General features: G+C 38.7%; 1 protein-coding gene and 1 long non-coding RNA gene across 10 annotated transcripts in view; one reads left to right on the top strand and one right to left on the bottom strand.

The window, feature by feature from the left end:
- LOC110389721 overlaps nt 1–20,736 on the top strand; it is a 42,308-nt gene that overhangs the window by 6,532 nt on the left and 15,040 nt on the right. For 3 of the 8 annotated variants that reach the window (XR_002433350.1, XR_002433344.1, XR_002433345.1), the window contains exons 2-3: nt 10,230–10,296; nt 15,227–18,860. This is a non-coding gene — a long non-coding RNA (uncharacterized LOC110389721). The remainder of the gene's footprint in view (nt 1–10,229; nt 10,297–15,226; nt 18,861–20,736) is intronic. The other 5 variants (XR_002433346.1, XR_002433348.1, XR_002433349.1 and 2 more) reach the window with 4 other exon arrangements.
- On the bottom strand, nt 12–18,663 carry LOC110389720 (protein sidekick-2-like). 2 transcript variants are annotated; one of them, XR_002433343.1, is made up of 10 exons: nt 18,552–18,663; nt 17,341–17,480; nt 16,427–16,562; nt 16,199–16,281; nt 13,469–13,679; nt 9,601–9,759; nt 8,479–8,601; nt 7,744–7,896; nt 5,004–6,069; nt 12–2,781 (listed from the first exon to the last, which is right to left on the bottom strand). XR_002433343.1 is itself a non-coding variant. In XM_021380591.1 (9 exons), the coding sequence occupies exons 1-9, from the start codon at nt 18,643–18,645 to the stop codon at nt 5,765–5,767; spliced, it is 1,404 nt and encodes a 467-aa protein (XP_021236266.1). In that variant the 5' UTR covers nt 18,646–18,663; the 3' UTR covers nt 12–5,764. The 2 variants fall into 2 exon arrangements, 1 of the variants encoding a protein (XP_021236266.1); XM_021380591.1 differs by having other exon boundaries at nt 12–6,069.

Genomic DNA, 20,736 nt, shown 5'->3' on the forward strand with positions numbered 1-20,736 from the left:
GTAGGTGGTTTTTGTACAATTTTTACTAAAAAACATTCTTTTCACACCTGAAAATCAGATCTTATACTGGTCACACTAACTAGCAAGCTCTTCTGATGACTAGAATAATGTTGTTTTTAGACCAGAAGACTAGAAATGGCTTCTTGAGTGCCATTGTTCTGAGGAATGAACAAGGAGATGTACCTTACTGAAATGTTTTAATACAGTTCTCTGAAAAATTTGCCTGTGTGAAGATGAGGAGTTCCAACAGAATGACTATGGTGAAATATCTAATCTGATTATGTAGTAGATCTATTTCACTGAACTAGAGGACAGCCCTTGTCACAAACTCACTGTCATATATAGTCCTAATGCCTCCATTCACACATCAGAGATTTTGAAAGTTGAATTTTTTAAGATTCCTCAGTTCAAATTGACTTTTCCCATCAAAGTTGGTCCAGATGGCAAAAATACTACCTGGCTTTGTTTGAGGTAGTCCTGGGGAGCAAACAGAACTTGATGCTTAGTTTGTGTTGGCTTACTACTTAGTTCCATTTCCAGGTGAGGATGAGCAGCTCTTGCAGGCAGCTTCACTGTCAGACTCATCAGAGCTTTCTGGCTGCACTCCATGCTGGTGTAGTCGCTCAAGAGTGGTACTGTAATGGAAATTATTCCATCTTTTTCACTTGTAGCCCTTTTTTCAGGGATTTCTTTCTGTGTTACATTTATGCCTGTGTTCTTGCTAGGTTCTTCTGACTCACTGATGTGCTTGCTGTCTTCTACACCATCTGTGAAGTGGTCTGGCTTCAAAGAAGCCTTTGCCTCATGCTCTATGACATAAAGACTGGTGGTATAATTGTCTGGCAAGGTTTGAAGCAGCGATTTTGAAATGGGTTTCCAATTACTCTGCAAGGAAAGACAAGAAGAAATTGTAGCATTGGTATAATACCTTGGCAAAGTGAAATTGTCAATTTACTGAAACAAAACTAGGAGGTAACCTCTGATATGTACTTCCATGATTCCATTTATTATGATCAAGTGCCCTAACTCTATACTAACTAATCTAAAATAAGTTCCATACGAGCTTCTAATTTTTTTTGATGTATGAACAATATGCATCAGCTGTAATCTTTCCAACTCCTGGGACCAGTGTGATCTCACAAAGCATGACAAGGACCTGTTCCTACCTATCATATCCTGAGTAGTTACAACACCAAAGCATGGTCTGTGCCAGCCTTTGCACACATACATTACTCTTCTTGACTCCAGCTGTCTTATGCTCACATCCTTAAATTATGATGACTGAAGCCCCATATTATCTACTCCTCATCAGCCACAGCAGAAAACTATGCCCTTATCATATCTGTAGTCTACTAATGTGTAGGAGAGAGACTGCAGCTCCTATTAGAAAGCAAACTCCTTGTATACTATTAAATAGGAAAAGCAAAAAAGACCAGATTTCAGACATTTTTGTTATACAAAGGAAGAAGGAAATACTTGTCTTCATCTAACCACTTGATTATCAGCAGCTGGTCAGTGTCTTCATTAATGTCATTGCTAATTGTTTCATTCTGTTGTCTTAGATTTGGACAGTGCTGGGCTGTAGATGCCTTCCAGCTTCTGGCCTGATCTTTAATTGTGCACTTGACTTTTCCTGTGTATGTAACTTTAAGCTCTCCAAACCCTAGCTTCAGTTTAACTTGACAATGACATGTGCTTCCTCTCATCGACTTAATGATTAGAAACAAGGAAGTGTCATATTTGTATCTCTACCCATCAGGATACATTGAGAAATACGTATTTCACCTGATCACTTATTTCGGCTAACTTTTCCTTGTGCTAAATAGACACAAGTCTACTTTGCTATGGCTCACAATGTTGGCCTAGATCTACAAGTGCCAAACTAAGTTCAGGTCTGCCAGGAAAATCAAAATGATTTTAAAAGGAAGCAGTAAAAATTCCTGTTCCAAAAACATAATGGTTAGCAGTCAGAGACTTGGGAGATAAACTGAAGTGTACTAGAGGAAGGACTTTAAGTTATCATATATCAGCAAAAGTGGAGCAGGAGCACATTTTCCAGCTATTTTCCAGGTGCTTTGTTAGTCCTGAAATTCAAATAGCTTTACCAAAACATACGGGAATTTTGTGGGTAGGAGGGCAAGGTTTGAATGTGCTGCTGAACTGTGTTGCCTCTTGACTAGTATATGCCGCCTCAGACAGCTACCAGCTGACAAGCCAAAGCCCCAAAATTTCTGTAGAATCACGTAGAGACTGAGAGGTGAAGACTGGGTTTCAGAAAACACCATATACGTTACCTCTTGTGAATTCTGCTTTTGTGGAATTAGGCCACAATGTGTCACTTTGTATTTTGAGTAACTTGTACTCAATAATCTGACCCAGCTGTTGAAAAGTGACTGGGTATAACTGAACTTCTCCCTCTTGACAACTTTACCTGTTCAACATTTTCTTGTTCTTTTAACAACAATTCATTTAAATGTGCTTTAACGTGTTTTCAAAAGGAGTCTGAGAACCTTTCTTAAGCTAAAAGATCTGTACAGTCTCTGCCTAAACAACAACCTTCCCCGTTGCATATTTCTAATATTACCCTAGCTTCCCAACTGTTGAAATGAGACTTGTGTTAGGATGAAGTGTGAAAACAATAATAGTACGTGTTAGTGATTAATAAGTAGGAAAGATTTTCCTAGTACATTTTTTCACACTGTTGGAATTATACTTGCCATATCTTGTATTGCACTGCTCTTTCTTGGATTTGGTACACTGGACCAGCATGATATTTTCAACCTGTAAACAAATATTCAAAGTTTATTGACAGGTTAAATAACTGGCACTTCCTGCACATTTAAATTAACTGCTGTACCTGGTATGTTGGTATTTTCATGACCATCAAATCAGGATGTTCTACAATGACTGGTAAGCATGATGACAATTAAAAACTGCAGGCCAAGCTTGTTAGACTACTCTGATATGCTCAATTAGTATCTTTGTTTAAGGACAAATTAATTGTGACAGGAGCTGGTAATGCTGTGTCTTTCTGTGGTTTTATCATCACATATTTCCACAAAAATCTCTATATTCTTTGAGGACTTGTAGGACGACTTTTGTTTAAGGGAGTATTTTCTCCTTTCTACATAGAAGCTTAGTTTTCCTTAAGAAAAAAAAAAAAGAAATAAAGCCACATTTGGATATTTTTAACTTCATTAAAATCACACTTTTGATCTGGAGAAGGCTCTCCCTAGGATCTGCAGTCTGGAATGTGGAGAGCAACATGGGTAATACTCTTTTCTCACAGTATGAGTTCAGCCCTTTCTGGAAGGAATTATAGTATCTCACCATTTCATCTGACACAAACCTAAACGTACCTTCACTAGGTTGTTTCTGCCATAGCTGTAGAGTAAGTGATAATTTACTCTAAAATGCTGCAAAATCAAAATCCACTATGTTTGTTTCAAAGCTTTATCCTCCCAGAGGGGAGTAGAGCAGGGTTCAGAATGGTGCCATTCTAATCAGTTTCAGCTGGCAGTTTGTCTTCAGCCCTCTCATCACAGCCCTTTCTTTCCAGCTCCTTTCTTGGTCCTGGGGCTCAAAAGCACAAAACTGACAGCTGGTCTCTGAGCTGTCCAATATGCCCTGGCTATCACCACCACAGGTACGTGCAGGACTTGGGGGCTGCTCCCTGCACTGCTTCTGAGAAGAAGCTGCCTGTCATCCCCTGTGAATGACACAGAGCAAGGGATGCTTGTGAAGAAGTGTCTCTAGAAAGCAGTGACACTGGGCAGCCCCAGTAGGGCTGGGCCAAGGCCCCACTGTCTCCCTCACTACTGATCAGGCTGAGGCAAGAGTCTTTTTCCTCCTTCTTCCTTTCCAAGAGAACAGCCCTTGATGGCGGCACACCATCACTCCTGCCACCCCAGGACACTGGAGAACATCTGTCAGCGTTTTCCATCTGAGCTTCTCCCTGCCAGCAGCTGCTGTCAGAGCTGCACTGTGGGACCTCTGGGCAATGACTCATATCCACATGAAAAAAGCCAGCACAGTTGTGAGAAACAGCATGAGGTTATCTAGGCCATCGCCTTGCCTCAGCACCGACTTCACTGCAGTGGTCTTAAAGTCAAATCTAAACTTTATTAGATGTCAGGTACTTTATCTCTGTTTAGGTAAAGCCTGAGGCTGTAGAGTTATCTGATCTCCTCACTGACCCTGTAGAGACAGTGTTTTTGTGACAGGTTAGTCCCTTTTTAATGGCTTCATGTTCAGCATCTGAAGCTGGTGCTTTTTAAAGGGAGAAGAAGGGTAGGTGGCATCCTAGGACATCATAATAGTGATCATAATGGTCATGTGCTACTAAGTTTTTGAGAAAATGAGTATCAGAATTGATTACTATGCAAGCCATTTTCTTTCAGTGTTAGTATATGGCCCTAGTACTGCACCTCAGTTTAATTTGAGGGGAAGACCACTTCCCTCATCCATATCTTGCAGGCACCCTTGTTATTCTCTCTTCTTCCTACTCATCCGTTTCTTCTCATTATTTTCATTAATTGTGTAATTTGTACAGTAGCATCTAAATGTGCTCAGAGGAAAATGCTTTGAGTGCAGCATTTGTATGTATACTGGTGGAATTTCCTCCTGTATTTCCATAGAAAAGACATGACCATCAGTTGGGAATGAAAGAATAAAATAACAAAATACACCATTGTTTTCTTATATATACCCCATTTTCTACTGGGATAAATGATCCTTCCTCTTACCAAGGGTATTTGAGACTGAAAGTAATCAGTTAACTCTATCAAAAGCAAAAGATTTTAGATTTTTGACAGAGCATTTAAATAAGCTTGTTACTGGTTTGTAAATTCTCTCACTGTGAAAACATATGGCCTGAGCTTTTTTCCTTGTACTTTTGAATTGATTTGCTTTTAATGAAAAAAAAAAATGCACAGTGCTATGGAAGTCAGAGTTAAGTAAGAGGGAGTTACTGCGAATAGCTTTAGTCAATATTCATGTCTTACCTCTTAAGCATCAGAATACATGTCATAGGTGCAAAAACCAGAGCAAACATTATGCTGAAACAAAGGCCAGTCATTAAACCTTCAAATTCTCCTTTTTCTGATGGAAGCAACAGAAAGACTGAATCAGATTTGTGCTACCAAGTAGAGAGAGGCGTTATTGTCTCCACTACAGATATACTTTAAACGTGAGTCAAACTTTACACATATTCTGGGATTCCTGTTTTGTCCAATTGATAATGTGCTGAAAATACTTGAGAGTCCATATTGTAGCTAACGACATGTGAATACAATATACGGAACTCCATAAAAATAATTGTATTGACCTTAGCCTACTGAGGCACCTCTGAAACAAGCAAATTCTTGCCAGTTAGATAAAAAGGACTCTAGCTGTCAGAAAGCAGAAGGTTTGATCAACTGTCAGCCACAGTAGAAAGAGTGACTTCCTTTTTGGGAAAAAAAAAAAAAAAGTGTTGGCTGAGGTATCTAACTGGAAACCAGCTTTATGTGATAAACATTTTGCCAAGAACAAAGACTACTGAACTTCATAAGTGATAGGCAGAGTATTTAAACTGCTGAAACCTGTGGTAAAAGTCTGCAATAAATAAGGATCAGCTAATATAACTAGCCTAAAAAGATCACAAAAATGTTACAAAGATGAGGAACCGTAGCTAAGTCTTCGCTGCATGTTAGGTAAAGAAATACAAGCAAAGTTTCATGATACACAGTTCATCTGTAGCAAATGAACAATTTTGCCTTTGTAATCAGTAAACGAAGAAGTGAATAATAAATCCTGTGCATGAGCACTTTGTTATTCCTTCAAAAGCAGGGAAAAGTGAAAGGGTGTAGAATAATGCCTTGTATAATGGAGTATAAAGCCAAGACTGCTGATGGGCAACACAGTAGCATACAGATTCCACAGTACCATATTTTAGAGTACTGAAAGGTTGTGAAAAAGACGGTGATCCTTCTCCAGCTTTAGTGAATCCTGAAATCTGTACACGGTAGATGGTCTTTTCCTTAAGTCCAGTAAGATGGTAACTTGTAGTAGAAGAGTTGATGCTAGCAGCTGAAAACACAAGAGTGGTTAGGGAATGGGGCGATTAGATGAACTCTATTGCCTGAGTCTGTATCTGTGTAGCTGACTAGGGAAAAGGCAAAATTCCTCTGTCCTGATCCACACCTGAAGGAAGTCACAGTATGCAGATTTTCTTTGGGTGGGTATAAGATTCTCCAGAATACTTATATGCATTTGGATTTCAGATGTAAAAAAGCAGGAGTTCCTAACATACCAGGATATTTTGGTGATAAATGCAGTATGCTATGTTTAATAGGATATACACCTGACATGCTGTACTACAGTTTTATGAAAACTGTTGTTATAGTTGAAATAAGGACAGGTTTTCACACCATGGAAAGAGCAAAGCATCTGAACTGCCTGTAAGCAATGACTGAATGATATTTGCAAGACTAGACCTTTGTGTTACCCTCACTACAGTAATGAGTAGTTATTCACATCAGTCAATATCAGTACTATTATTTTGGGTTCAGTACTGAAAGATGTCATTGTATTCAACTTCATCTGCTTTTCACGACTTTGATCTTGGTCCATCTTTTCTGATAATGCAGTGACTTTTCCTCCAGTTGGAATAATGCAATCAACAGTGCAGTAGAATACCTTTAACGTGGCAAAAATTATTTTTCAAGTGTGCTACTGAGAATCTGAAATCTTAGAAATGGTGCTGTAGCCTACACGTACCCTAGGATTCTCCAGTAAAATTATTATTCCCATCTGAAAAAGATGGCATGTTGTTGTGTTACTGTTGTATTGATGATTAGGAGAGAGTAAAAAAATTCAGTTTCAGCCCTGTGGCCTCCCTCATGTCTCCTCTTCCACTCTCAGATAGGTACCTGTGGTGGAGCAGAGCTCCCTGAATTCACACAGGGCTGAATACTTGAAGCTTTTGTTATTTTTTGTGGTATTCTGAAGGCAGATACCAATCAGACCTATAGAATCCTTGTTTTTCTCCTTTGTCAGGCCATAGTTGCTATTTGTCTTCCATAACATGTCTTTAATTGTATTTAAAAGTCTATATGTGCAAAATTAATGCATTATTATTTGTGGTACATTTAACAAAAGAGATAAAGGTAGTGTTTTTTCCCCCCAAACTTAAGTAGCTTGAGCTCACAGCTGCATAGCTATGAGCTTTATTTCAATGTGTAGAAGGTTAATCTTCTGCAGTTAAACAATAAATGAAGCTATCAATTAAAGACAATGTTTCTAAAAAATGAAATTAATAACCGTGTCTTTCAAAACAGGTAAGAAGTGTGAACTAAATTTACAGCTAATAGAATTAAAAAAAAATAATGCTCAGAGCCAAACCTAGCTGAGTTGCAATGAAGCACAGAAGTACTGTGACTGAAATCATAAGACCTCAGAAATACTGACAACATAAATCTTCCTTTCAGTGTTACTGGGAAATTCTATCATTGTCTTAAAACTGTACATTTTAAGGGATTTTTTCTTATCAGTATTTAAACTGAGATGATCCTATGACTATGTAGAATTTTCTTGAAGTCATCAAGAGCAGTAAAACCTAACCAGAAGCTGATCTTTGGAAGCACTCAGTTCCCAGGGAAATCTGATTCAGTAGTGCGCTGTGAAAGCAATTAATGGCTATATATGAAATTTTTTCTGTAGTAACTCTGAACTACTGCTCTGTTCTGAGCAATGGAGACTTACCCAGAAACTTTTTCCTTGATGAATCTATGTAGTTGATTCTGTATCCCTGAAGAAAGCCCATACAGTCTTCAGCAGATATTTCAGTCCACTTCACAAATGCAGAATGCTTTGTGATGTTCAGGATTGTTATATTAGAGGGACCTACCCTAGGAACTTAAAATTCAGAAAATAAGATCTACATTGACATTAGTGCTATAGAAATACATGACGGAAACCTAGCTGCTACCTAGAGAGATCTTTGCCTCATTCTAGCTGTCATAGATACAAGATAAAGGGTGGAAGACAAAAGAGGAACCTCATAGAGTAAAACACCCAGATATTAAGCAATGCCAAAGCAGGTAAACGCTGACTAACTCATTACAAACACTTCTACCCCAGCAGTCACAGCTGTATTAATTTCAATTTACTATATAAAGACATCATTGAATTTCTGTTGGAAAATCTGACTTCAGTCACATTTAGGCTTGAGCTACAAGGAGTAGTAACTCAGGTGCCCCCTTTCTGTTATTTTTGCAATGTCACGTGTAATAACAACATTTCTATGGACCTGTCAGTAAGGAAAAGCATTCAGGTCATTCATAGGCAGTGCATAACTGCTAGGACCAAAGGCAGCGCTAACTGTAGAATCATGTTAAGTCACCTGGAAAAGAAACATGCAGGACTTCTTTTTTTTTTGCTGCAGATAGGAAATGAGAAGAAATATGAGGAACATAAATATATAAAAGAGAGGAGTACCTCCTTCAACTGAGTAAAAGTGTGTCACTCCAAAAGTCTTTTCATGTCTTGTGACATTTTCACACTGACACACATCAGATGCATGCACCATGACTTTGTACAACTTATATGGATTAATATTGTCTGGAAAAGAAATAGACGTACTTCAGGGTTTACTGAAAAGTTATGAATGAGAAAGAAGGGGAAGAGGGACAACAACTTTACAGTTTTTCTATATAGGGCCTATTTCCTGAGCCTCAAAGTGTAGTATAAAGTTGCAATCCTTTACACTGAGCATAAAATATCTGAATCTTTTCTCACAGCCTTTCAGTACTTTACAAAAACTATTTCAAAAGCAGAACAAGATGTAGCACTGGTTTGTTTTTAAAAGATGCTGTGGTGTCCTAAGATCCACTTCTGGTAATCTTGAACTGCTGTATAAAACGTAGTGAACAAAAATAAGTTTCCACATCTTAGTTCAAGGACCAATATTTCTCCCCAGCCGGCATATTTAAAAACATGCAAAACAACTGTATGTAATGTGACAGTGCAGATATTGCAGGAGGACTGTGGAACACATTGCACCCATTTACAAAAACCTGAAGTTAAATGTTCTCTAGTATACATAAAAGACAGTTGTGAATGGTATCTAGAAGAGTCACTTGTGTGATTTTAGTAGAGGTTTTGAATGACTGTTCTGTAAAATGATCTCCGCTGGGAGCTCTTCATACCCAGCTTGGTAGGTGGAGTACAGCAGTTGAGAACTTGCGCTTTGACAAGCACAGCTGTGGGGATAAAAAGTAATCCAGGGGAAAGTCTGCAACAGAGCAGTTTATATTTGAAATTAGGGGCAAGAAATACTTTTTTGTTCCCATGCCACTGTGTTAGCCAGAAAGTAGCATATAGGTATGCTTCAATTTGGGGAAGGAGAGACCTCTTGCCAGCAACAGCAGTTCAGCTGCATTTCTTGCCCAGCCATGACTAGAACAATCCTCCTGAAGGCTCTTCCTTTTCTTTGTTTTGATGTTTCTTAAAATCCTTGATTTGCTCTTAAAAACAGAATGAAAATCCTTCCCTCCCCAGCCAAAAATAACCAGTAAGTGAAATGGTGCCTTCATGAGGAGATGTGGCTGTTGTTTTTACCTAAGGTGAAATTTCCAGCAGCTGTAGCCACTATTTTCATGTGCATATCCTCTTTACCAGTGCCCCAGTCAACCACAAAACATTTTGGACTGTATTCTGGAATCCACGTGACAACTGCATTAGTTCCCTGAGGTTTAACATTGATTTGGCCAGGCAAATCTGTAAACAAACATACCATTAGAGATGAATGAACAGGAAAGCAGTTTGTCCCTTCCACTATCATTGCTTTTCTCTTTTTCTCTGATACATTTGAAGATTCTTCATTAAGTAGTTATCATGTGGACGACCATATACCGTAATGTCTACTCTTCTATGTCAGTAAAGGCAATTTAGCAACCAGCACTTTGCAGTGGTCTCTGGGATCTCCAGTGTTAATTGCTGTTCAGGACCTTTAATTTCTTAAAATTGGAAAAGGGGAAATGGCTATTCCATGTGTCAGGCAGGGAATGGCTAACATCGCTAAACAATATCCTGTCAACTGCTATTAACTGCTATAAACAGAACAACTCTGAGATAGCTCATACCTGGGGGAGGAGACAGGGCTAATTACAGTTTGTAGCTGTGTAATTTTGTGTTTCATGTCCTTTCAGAAAATGCAAAACACTGTAAATATTATGTTGTTTTCTAAGACAGATTATTAAACTAGAGAAGACCAGACTGAAACTTATGTAGAAGAAAAACAGCCCATCGTATGAGGTAGGAACTGAATCTTATGACAGACAAATTTCTGTATTTCATTTAATCTGAAAACCAGTATAATGGAGTAGAATTAAAGAAAATGTATGTACATTTTTACAACAGTTGTGTGTGCTGAGAAGGAATTTGTCCTGGGAGCAAACTTAATGTAGTATCATCTTCCCAGTAATTCATCATAGCTGTAATGAACCTGCCTTTAAGCAAAACGAAATCTAAAACAGATGTGTGGAGAGAGCCATGAAAGACAGGCTGATATTTAGTAAACATGTGGTTCTTAGATGAAGAATGTCTTGAAGAGATAGCAGGTATTATATTAGAAAAAAGCTAAAGCAATCAAGTGTAAGTGGCAAAAATGAACTATTAGGACTTTGTGGGGAAAGGAAAACAGAATGAGAGAAGTGTGTCAGAATATTACAGAAAAGTAATTGTTTCCAACTGTTTCATTGTTGCAACAATTGTGAATGCTGTAGCTTGATTTAAAAAAAAGAACAAACAGCAATCTCTAGGAAAGAGAGATTCTTGTATTGAAGTTACTGTAGCTCAAGACTATAACAAATAGAACTAGCTCATATTATAATAAAATCATTGTTATATAGTCAAAATTAAAAATCCTGTAGTTTTGGACATCGAAAAGCTTACATCTGCATTGGAATAGGATGTATACATCCTTCCTATTCCTTCTTCCATGTACCAGCGGGGATAAATCTAAAATAGGGAAAGTAGCATGTATCTTACCAGTTACTTAACTCCAAAAGCTTTTATTTGCACATAATTCTGAGAACTTTGTTTAAACTGCTGGAATCTACTTAATTTTGAATACACATCATAAGCCTTTCTGATAGATAAATCTAACATATTGCTATTTCTCTAACTTGAGAAATCAAGAAGTGGTACAAGAAACATTAAATTGCTTGGTCTGTTGGTTAATTTCTACCAAAATCATTTTTTAAGAAATAATCATAGAATCACAGACTCATAGAATTAGCTAGGTTGGAAAAGACCTACAAGATCACCTAGTCCAACCATCCACCTACCACCAATAACCCCACTAAACCATGTCTCTCAACACTATATCTAAACATTTCTTGAGCACCTCCAGGGACAGTGACTCCACCACCTCCCTGGGCAGCCCATTCCAGCGCCTGACCACTCTTTCAGAAAAGTAGTATTTCCTTATGTCCAGCCTAAATCTCCCCTGGTGCAACCTGAGGCCATTCCCCCTCATCCTGTCACTAGTTACAAGAGAGAAGAGACTGACCCCCAGCTCACTACAACCTCCCTTCAGGTAGTTACAGAGAGCGATGAGGTCTCCCCTGAGCCTCCTCTTCTCCAGACTGAACAATCCCAGCTCCCTCAGCCACTCCTCATAAGGCCTGTGCTCCAGACCCCTCACCAGCTTTGTTGCCCTCCTCTGTACACGCTCCAGGGCCTCAATGTCTTTCTTGCAGTGAGGGGCCCAAAACTGGACACAGTACTCGAGGTGGGGCCTCACTAGGGCTGAGTACAGAGGGAGAATGACTTCCCTACTCCTACTGGCAACACTATTCCCGGTACAAGCCAGGATGCCATTGGCCTTCTTGGCCACCTGGGCACACTACTGGCTCATGTTCAGCTGAGCACTGACCAATACCCCCAGGTCCGTTTCCTCCACACAACTTTCCAGCCACTCTGCCCCAAGCCTGTAGCATTGCCTGGGGTTGTTGCGGCCAAAGTGCAGGACCCGGCACTTGGTCTTGTTGAACCTCATCCCGTTGGCTTCAGCCCAGAGATCCAGCCTGTCCAGATCTCTCTGTAGGGCCTCTCTACCCCCAGGCAGATCGACACTTCCTGCCAGCTTGGTGTCGTCTGCAAACTTACTGAGGGTGCTCTCGATGCCCTCATCCAGGTCATCAATAAAGATATTGAAGAGGACAGGCCCCAGCACTGACCCCTGGGGAACACCACTCATGACCGGTCGCCAGCTGGATTTAACTCCATTCACCACCACTCTCTGGGTCCGGCCCTCCAGCCAGCTCCTTACCCAGCAAAGGGTGTACCTGTCCAAGACATGGGCTGCCAGTTTCTCCAGGAGGATACTGTGGGAGACAGTGTCAAAGGCTTTGCTGAAGTCTAGGTAGACCACATCAACAGCCTTTCCCTCATCCACCAGACGGGTCACTCGATCATAGAAGGATAGAATCATAGAACGGTTTGAGTTGGAAGGGACCTTTAAAATCATCTAGTCCAACCCCCCTGCTATAGGCAGGGACACCTCTCTCTAGACCAGGTTGCTCAAAGCCCCATCCAGCCTGGCCTTGAATGCTTCCAGGGAGGGGGCATCCACAACATTTCCGGGCAGCCTGTTCCAGTGACTCACCACCCTCACAGTAGGGAATTTCTTCTCAATATCTAGTCTAATCTACCCTTTTCCAGTTTAAAACCATTTCCCTTCATTCTGTTGCTGCATGCCCTTCTAAAAAAATCCCTCCGCAGCTTTCCTGTGTGCCCCCTTCAGGTACTGGAAGGCTGCTATTAGGTCCCCTCAGAGCCTTCTCCTATCCAGGCTGAAGAGCCCCAGCTCTCTCAGCCTGTCCTCATAGGGGAGGTGCTCCAGCCCTCTGATCATCTTCATGACCCTCCTCTGGACCCGTTCCAACAACTCCATGTCCTTCTTGTGTTGAGAGCCCCAGAAGTGGATGCAGTACTCCAGGTGGGGTTTCAGAAGAGCAGAGTAGAGGGGCAGAATCACCTCCCTCGACCTGCTGGTCACGCTTCTCTTGATGCAACCCAGGATACCATTGGCCTGCTGGGCTGCAGGCACACATTGCTGGCTCATGTTGAATCTTTCATCCACCAGGTTCCCCAAATCTTTCTCCTCAGGGCTGCTCTCAAGCCATTCTCCACCCAGCCTGTATCTGTGCTTGGGATTGCCCCAACCCAGGTGCAGGACCTTGCACGTGGCCTTGTTGAAATTCATGAGGTTGGCATGGGCCCACCTCTCAAGCCTGTCCACGTCCCTCTGGATAGCATCCTTTCCCTCTAGTGTGTAATACTGTTATTATGAAAAAATATCAGTGTAATGAATATTCAAAAGAATGCTAATACCAATCCCAAGGGCTGTCAAAAGGTAGTCTAGAAGGTAGTCTTGCTTATAAAACTCACCACTCAAATCAATAAATGGTAAGGTAAATACCTGTTGCAGAGAAATCTGGGACAATGTATAGGGTTTGTGGAGATTGTCCCACTTTGTTATAGGCAGCAATATTAACCCTATGGTAAGCCAAAGAGAGATTTAGAAGAACTTTTCTGTCCTTTAGAGTGATGCGATGTGATGAATCCCTGCAACTATTGGGTATTCTTTCAACATCAATATAGTATCCAATGGTGTTCTCACTTTGCGTTACCTAGAAGAAGAAAAAGATTATTACTCCATAGATGTTATTATGTCCTGTGTAGAAAATTAAGAGCAATGGAATTATAGAAACAAAATATCATATTTAATGTTGGGAATAATATCATGCTATTTCAATTAGACTATCAGGAATCAGTGAAGCAAACCATTTTCTTCATATTAAAAGCATTCTTAAAATGAGAGAATTTAAACACAGGATTAAGTGTTTTGTTTAATTGGAATCTTAGTTATGTGTATCCAATTAGTAACAGCAGCACTGAAGAAGCTGCAATGTTCTCTACACTTCACTGGAACATATATCCCTCATAAATAGGAGCTTGAAAGTTAATGAGAGGTGTTTAATTGCAATTTATGCCTCAGGGAATATTCATCTACTAGACTCTGTCAAGCATCTGGTCTCTTTGAGGATAAATGCTGGTAATTATACTACAACTTTGAAACATGTTGTATATTCATTGATAGAAATTTTTAGGTGGTGGTTCAGTCATTATTATACTGTATTAATCTTCTTGAGGGATGAGAGAATTAGTGCACAGAAATGGAAGTTACTACAGTTTAGTTAGAAATAGAAATAAATACATCAAAGTCTGAGAATTCTGCAACACTTGACACCAAATGTGGTTATTATTTCTTGGTCATCTTGGCACAAAATTAATAGTGTAAAGCTAACTCAAAGCTAGGAGGCTGAGTTTTTTAATGAAATAATTGGATAATTTCATAGTAACATAGAGAGGGTGACATCCAGTAAACTTAAAAGGCAAAAACATATGTATTGAGAGGGAATACCGCTAATGCTGGAAGCTCTTAAAATGGAAACAACAGAAGTTTTTCCTGAGACACAGAAGAAAGAATTGATCCCACTATTTGAAGATCTGATGAAGCTGCTGGGAGAATAGCATCCTCTAATCAGGCTTTGAAAATGGAAAAGGATTGTACACAGGAGAAATTATTCCTAGGATATACGACGCATGAAAAGAAACCAGCAGAACTTAGCTGTCTTCAGTTAGCAAAATGAGACTGAGAAGGGCAAGCACTGCCCTATCCTATGCAGCCCTGCAGGAGATCCCGTGTTATTTCTAAGAAAATAGTATGTACTCCCTAGTTGGATGTTTAGAGCTGAAGCCATCTTTTCTGTGCCCTTTGGTTCAAACTCTGTAAAGCTTACACATTGAACATAAAAATAATCATAGGAACTATGGCTAGTCTCTGACATTTTAAAACTGTTTTTTCTTTATGTTCGTTTGAAACTGGCTCAAAAAAGTATGGCAGGTGAGCCCCCCTCTTTTTTCCCTTTCACTTTAACATGTTAATTATTGAGTGTATTCCTTCCCTCTACCCCTTTGATGGTGTACTTGAACCTTATTTAGTATTCAAGTTAGTGCAAGAGTTATCCTGAAAGAAGGTCCTAGCCTTGATCCTGTATTTAATGTTGATATTTTTAAATTAAAGCTAATCAGTGGAGGCTATTGTCTTCTCTTAACATTGGAGTTGGCATGTACAATCATCTACTTTATCAAAAGTGAATCATTTGCTTTGCAGCTTTTCCTTCTCATGAGATAAAGGAAAAGAAGGGAGTTCTCATCCTAACCAGAAGAGGAGGTGTCTGCTTTCTCTGCCGTCTTTTTGTTCCCTTAATGAAAACAGCAAGCAGTAGTTACACAACTTCCCATATTTTTTTGATATTTAAAAACTCTGTCTTTTCTGCTTCCCTTTGGTAAGTTTCTGAGAGTTTGTAGGTGTTTGTTCTCTCAGCATCTGGATGGAGTTAGCTTCCAACCAAAAAACAACTGTAAGACCTTGCTCACCAAAATTCCCTGTGGGACCTTTAAACAAGAATTCCAAACTGCAAACTATCCTTTTCTTATCAAGAGAACTTCAGCTAGTAAGAGTGACTGATAAACATAGTCAGTCAGCTGATAATGATACCTGCTACAGAAAGGCGGAAGCCTATGATTTATAGAGTGAATTTTAAATATCATTATGGGAACATTCAGCTATATGTTGTTCTTGTAAGCTCCTTTTCTCTCACTATAATGAATTTGCCCTTTTGAATTTTTAAATCAGTAGTCTTACAAAATGCTTTTGTAAAAAGTTTTTATCTCTCTTGAGAATAATAATGCTCCTTAGGAACGTGTCTAACACAAGATATGTCACTTGTATATGGCTTATAAAGCTTTTTCAAGGAAACTTAATTTCATAGTTAGCCTGAGATGCAACAGTGTTTATCATTAACTGGAAAGAATCTTTATTCTAATCAATGATTTGAGCCTAGATGTTTCTGTAAATTTAAATAGTTCATAAATTATTGTGGTTTTTCCTTGCTAATTTCTAGAACCTGATTTACCACCATACAAATGCAGTGAATCCTAAAGCACAAGTTCAATATTCAATACATTTTTACTGTAAAATTGTAGTTCCTGATACAATGAGAAAGTCTATTTTTCCCCTGTCAAGTTATGAATTAATGGTATGGTTACAGCCTAACGTACACAGACTCAAAGAGAAAATTACCTCCCACTGAAGAAGAACACTTCTTCTGCCTGGTGATATTTCTGTAGTTGCATTATATGATATTCTTGGCTTGTTCATGAGCTCTGGTAAACATGGGAAAAGATAGAGACATGCACTCATAGAAATCAGGTTGATCTTAATGTTTTCAACAGTATTTGACAATGTTCATACATTATAAAATTGGAAAAGGGTTTTACTCTCATGCTTATTCCCATGAAATTAACTTACTGTGAGGAACCAAAATCTCTCTACTCCAAATGCAAACACAGTGAAGACTATCCTTGGTTATACATCTGAGCTGAATGATATATGAAGATGTAGCATTTGAAACAGTGATGTTGACAGCATTGCTTTCTATGGGCACCTAAAAGCAAATGATATTTAATATATGTGGCAGCAATAAGACAATCTTATATTAACTGTTTTCTTAATCAAAAAACATTATTCTAACTAAAAGTAGCAGTTTCCATCATCAGTGAAGAATTTCTACATATATTAGCAAATTTTATTTCATACTTGAAAGATGATGCTCCCTTTTTCAAGTAATTATGTTCTTTCAGGATATATAAGCAGTAATGCAGGTCTAACCCCTTTTTAAAAATGGATTCAACACATTGGAAAATTATCACTTATTCAATTTTGATCTTTGCTGGCATTCTGAAGAAAAATATCACAGCAACCAGGTCTCTAACGATACTAGTAAAGAAAATAATACAGTATAGTCCTTTAATTAATGAAGTTAATTAATAAATAATTTAAAAAGTAATATAAGTATAGTCCTTTAATTAAAGTGTAATCAGATCTTGGGATTGTACCTCATTTCTGATACCCTCTCTGGATCTTCAGCTTTTCCTTGGTTGATTGTTGTGTCTTATTGGCAAGTTAATGAGCCATATGACAGTGTTCTTGTTTTTTTTCAGCATAAAACTATTTTTTCTCTTTCAAACAGTTCAGAATCTGTCAGCACGAAACTAAGAGACCATTGTGAGATTTGCCAACAAATCATGTGCTGTGTTTTCTTGCTATTCCCATTTTTGTGCGCTACAATAATGTCCTGTTTACATCCTGCCATGTATCTGTATGTACTACTGAGCTGATAATAAACCCCTTCGTGTTCTGAAGAGGCATCTGGGAATACTTACCCTTGTCCACTGAGGGGTTTTTGTGAGTGCCTCTCTGTATCTCAACTCATACTCTGTAGGAGTTGCAGGCACATTCCATTTTATTACCAATTGCTTTGTGATCTGATGGGCATTTATGTTAGATGGTGTCAAACACTTCCCTAAAATGGGGAACAGATGCCATCAGTACAAGAGAAGCAGGAAAGCTTTGGACATTATATGTCAATTGGGTGTGTTTTACCAAAAATGGAAGTCTTGGCTGAGAATACTGAACACTATGAGACTTAAAAAACCTGGAAATAAACATTTACTAAATCCTTATAGTATCAACAAATCAGGGTTGTTCCTCTTTTGTGTATGCAATTCTTTTGTGAATGCTTCTTCTGATATCAGGAAAATCCTTTTTCTAAACAGATGCTGAGTGAGTCTGAAAGGCAAAATCAAAATGTCAAGAGTACCTCTAATCGTGAGCTGTAGAAGTTTCCAGAACTTCTTAATGGCTTCCAATTTCAGCAACTGTGTTTAGCTCTATAATTTTTAATGCAAATACGTAGTTTTCCCTGTGAAAATCTCCCAAGGAGGACATAGCGATAATTTGGGTTTTACTGATAGTGCCTTTCAGCAATGAGAAGCACTTGTGAAACATAGTTACTCTGGGAAGGTGAGGATTTCAGATGATCTTGAAGCATCATCACTTAACTCAGAGATGATGCTTTAGAGAATCTGTGAGTAGGCATCTGAAGTGCATAGTTCATGTGATTTATTTTTTTCACATGCCCCCTCTAGTACTGTGTAATAGGTAAGTGGCCTTAGAAAATGGTTGAAATTTGAAAAGTTTTCCCAAAATGTTAACTGTATGTAGAAAAAATGCCTTGAATGTATGCTGCTGTGTCAGCCTGCTCTTTGTAAACCCATAAAGAAGTTACAAAAACTATCAGAGATTAGAGGAAACTGGTGAAGTAGGGTACACAAGTATCACTATATAGTTTTTTTGAATGTTGGTATTTCAAAGTCCAGCAAATGATTTACTGTCCTGTTTCCATAAAGATGGATGGTCTTCTGCTATGGACTTCAATAAAGATTTCATCCCAGGAAGCCAAACTGCAGCACACTGAATCAGTGAAAAGGATAAGTGTATAGCAGAAGTTAAAATATTGAAAATAATTTTGAAGAAAATGTTACCATTGCTTCAGCAGGACACTGTAGTAATACAAATCATGAAGGTATAATACCTGCTTTTCTTGGTGTAACTGAGATGTTCTTTCCTTTCACACAGCTGGCATGGGCATAGTTCACTGCTATCCAAATAGAAGCAGAACGGTTCATGAAGAGATCTTTTCGTTCTATTGTGATGGAAGGTGATGATGTATTTCTTTGAAAAAGTTTTGTGATTCTCTCCCTTCAGAGAAGAGGAACCGGAATGAAAGCCAAGCTTTTTACTGGTTTATCATACACTTTCTTTTTTCCCCATAAGTATCATTGTAACAACTCATAGCTTTCCAGGTACTCATAAACAAAGTCATCATTTTGAAAACTTGAAGGTGAGGACTGAGCAGCTTGAAACAGCAAATGTAATTCCAGTACCCTAGCAATTCTAGCTAGCTTAAACTTGCAAATCCATGATGTATATTGGAGAACTGCTGAATTCTTTACATTTATAAGGCACTGAGTGATAAAAGACAAAATCTGTATAGTTTTCTTTATAATTAAAATGGAACATAAACAGCTTTTAGAAGTTATAGCATTAGATTAGAAATTACTTCATAAAGTCTACTTACTACCTACCACAGAGGAACATAAATTCCTTTTGAATAGCAAAGTTTCCCATTTACTGAATCTAAATTATGACAAAAGTATGAAAAATGGCTGTTTTTATGAGTTGTATGCCTGTCTTATTAACGTCTGGTGCTTTGCAGGAACAAGACATTGATGTTTAAATAAGACACTGATATTTAAAAGACCCCTCACTCACTCCTCAGCCCTATAGACTTCTCTTAAGTAAACCTAAGTAAGAATATAGTACAGAAAGTCCAAGAAGTTTCATTGTTTTCTTCCATAGTTAGTGGTTGCTGGTGTCTGATGCTTCTGTGTGTCTGTAGTTGTAACTTTTTTCCAGGAAGGGGATTCCTCTGCTTGAAGGTTACTAACAGTTGGACCTCTTAGTTAAGCATCTAATTTCACAGATTTTAGTTTGTATCCCATGCACCTGCAGGTGCTGCAGTATTTACACAGGAGGTGCATAAGCAGGTACTCCTCTCATCATCACTTACTCACCTTTAAGAATACTCAAGAAAAATACCAAAACAAAAAAAAAATCATTCTCCCTGTGACTTTGTTTACAAATGATTTATTATGCAGGCTTAACTGTACTCCTTAGCAGCAGAAAATGTCACTAGTTTTGTTCAAGTAAGTCTTCAAGCGTTCTCCCTCAACAGCCTTATGCAAAAGTTGAAGCTGTCACAGTAAAAGTTAATAGGGCAGGTCTACCATCTACAGAATAAATTAGCAAGATACAAAGTGCCTTCAACTTATTTGACTATACAGTAAAGCTTTTATATAAAAATGATTTTCATAATTGCTGTACGCTTCAGAGTAGATAATGGAAACATACTTTGTGCGACTTTGATTCTCAACCAAGCCAACAGCTGGCCAAGTCTGTATTACAAATTTTAAAAAATTCAGTGGCCATAATACGTACTGACTGTCCAGAAGTACTTGGAGCCATTGAGGCAGTTTACTTTGCCAAGGCCCAAACCATTTAATGCAGACAGGAGTCCACAATTCCCTGAGTCTCAAAATAGCTCATGTTGGACTGGACATATGGAAATCATCTCGTCCAATACCACTGCTCAAAGCAATTAACAGCAGGGAGAAGAGCAAGTGCAGGAGGCAGTCAGTGTACACTGTCCCATAATTCCCTTTTAAGAGGCAAACTTCTGGAAGCCAGCTGAAGTTTTAGCCTTTTCCTGTGATCTGTAGTGAAAGCTTAAGTTCTGCAAGATGTTCTTCATGTAAGCAGTTGCTGCAGAAATGTGGTCCTGAGTAGTGTAGGATTTGGGAGTACGTGTGAATGTAAAGAATGTGTAAAGAAAAGCAGGACTTAGGGAAGTAAGATTTAACGTTTCTTTGGTGTTTCCTCACCACTCAGTCAGTTTTCTTTTAGGAAAAGGCCTTAAATGGAAGACTTTTCCCATTCTGTTTGGACTTCCCCCGTGTCCTGCTCTTTCATTTGTTCTCTGATACATACAGAACAGATTTTTCAAGGCTAATGCTGTTCTGATTCAACATTCTTAAAAAGAAATGGATAAGCATACTAATTGCATACCTACATATTTCAGGTGTTAAATGTGATGATCATGATAGAATTTAGTAATGGAACAAAACCCCTGGAAGCTTCCCTTGTCTTTTGCTTCAGAC

Source organism: Numida meleagris, chromosome Z (assembly GCF_002078875.1).
Source record: "Numida meleagris isolate 19003 breed g44 Domestic line chromosome Z, NumMel1.0, whole genome shotgun sequence".
Taxonomy (NCBI): domain Eukaryota; kingdom Metazoa; phylum Chordata; class Aves; order Galliformes; family Numididae; genus Numida; species Numida meleagris.

Coding starts and splice junctions, on each gene's coding strand:
- LOC110389720 (XM_021380591.1), bottom strand. CDS start 18,645: ATGAACCGTTCTGCTTCTATTTGGATAGCAGTGAACTATGCCCATGCC. Junction 17,481..18,551: donor AGTTACACCAAGAAAAGCAG/GTATTATACCTT, acceptor TCCCCATTTTAG/GGAAGTGTTTGACACCATCT. Junction 6,070..7,743: donor ATCAAGGAAAAAGTTTCTGG/GTAAGTCTCCAT, acceptor TTGTGTTTTCAG/CTGCTAGCATCAACTCTTCT.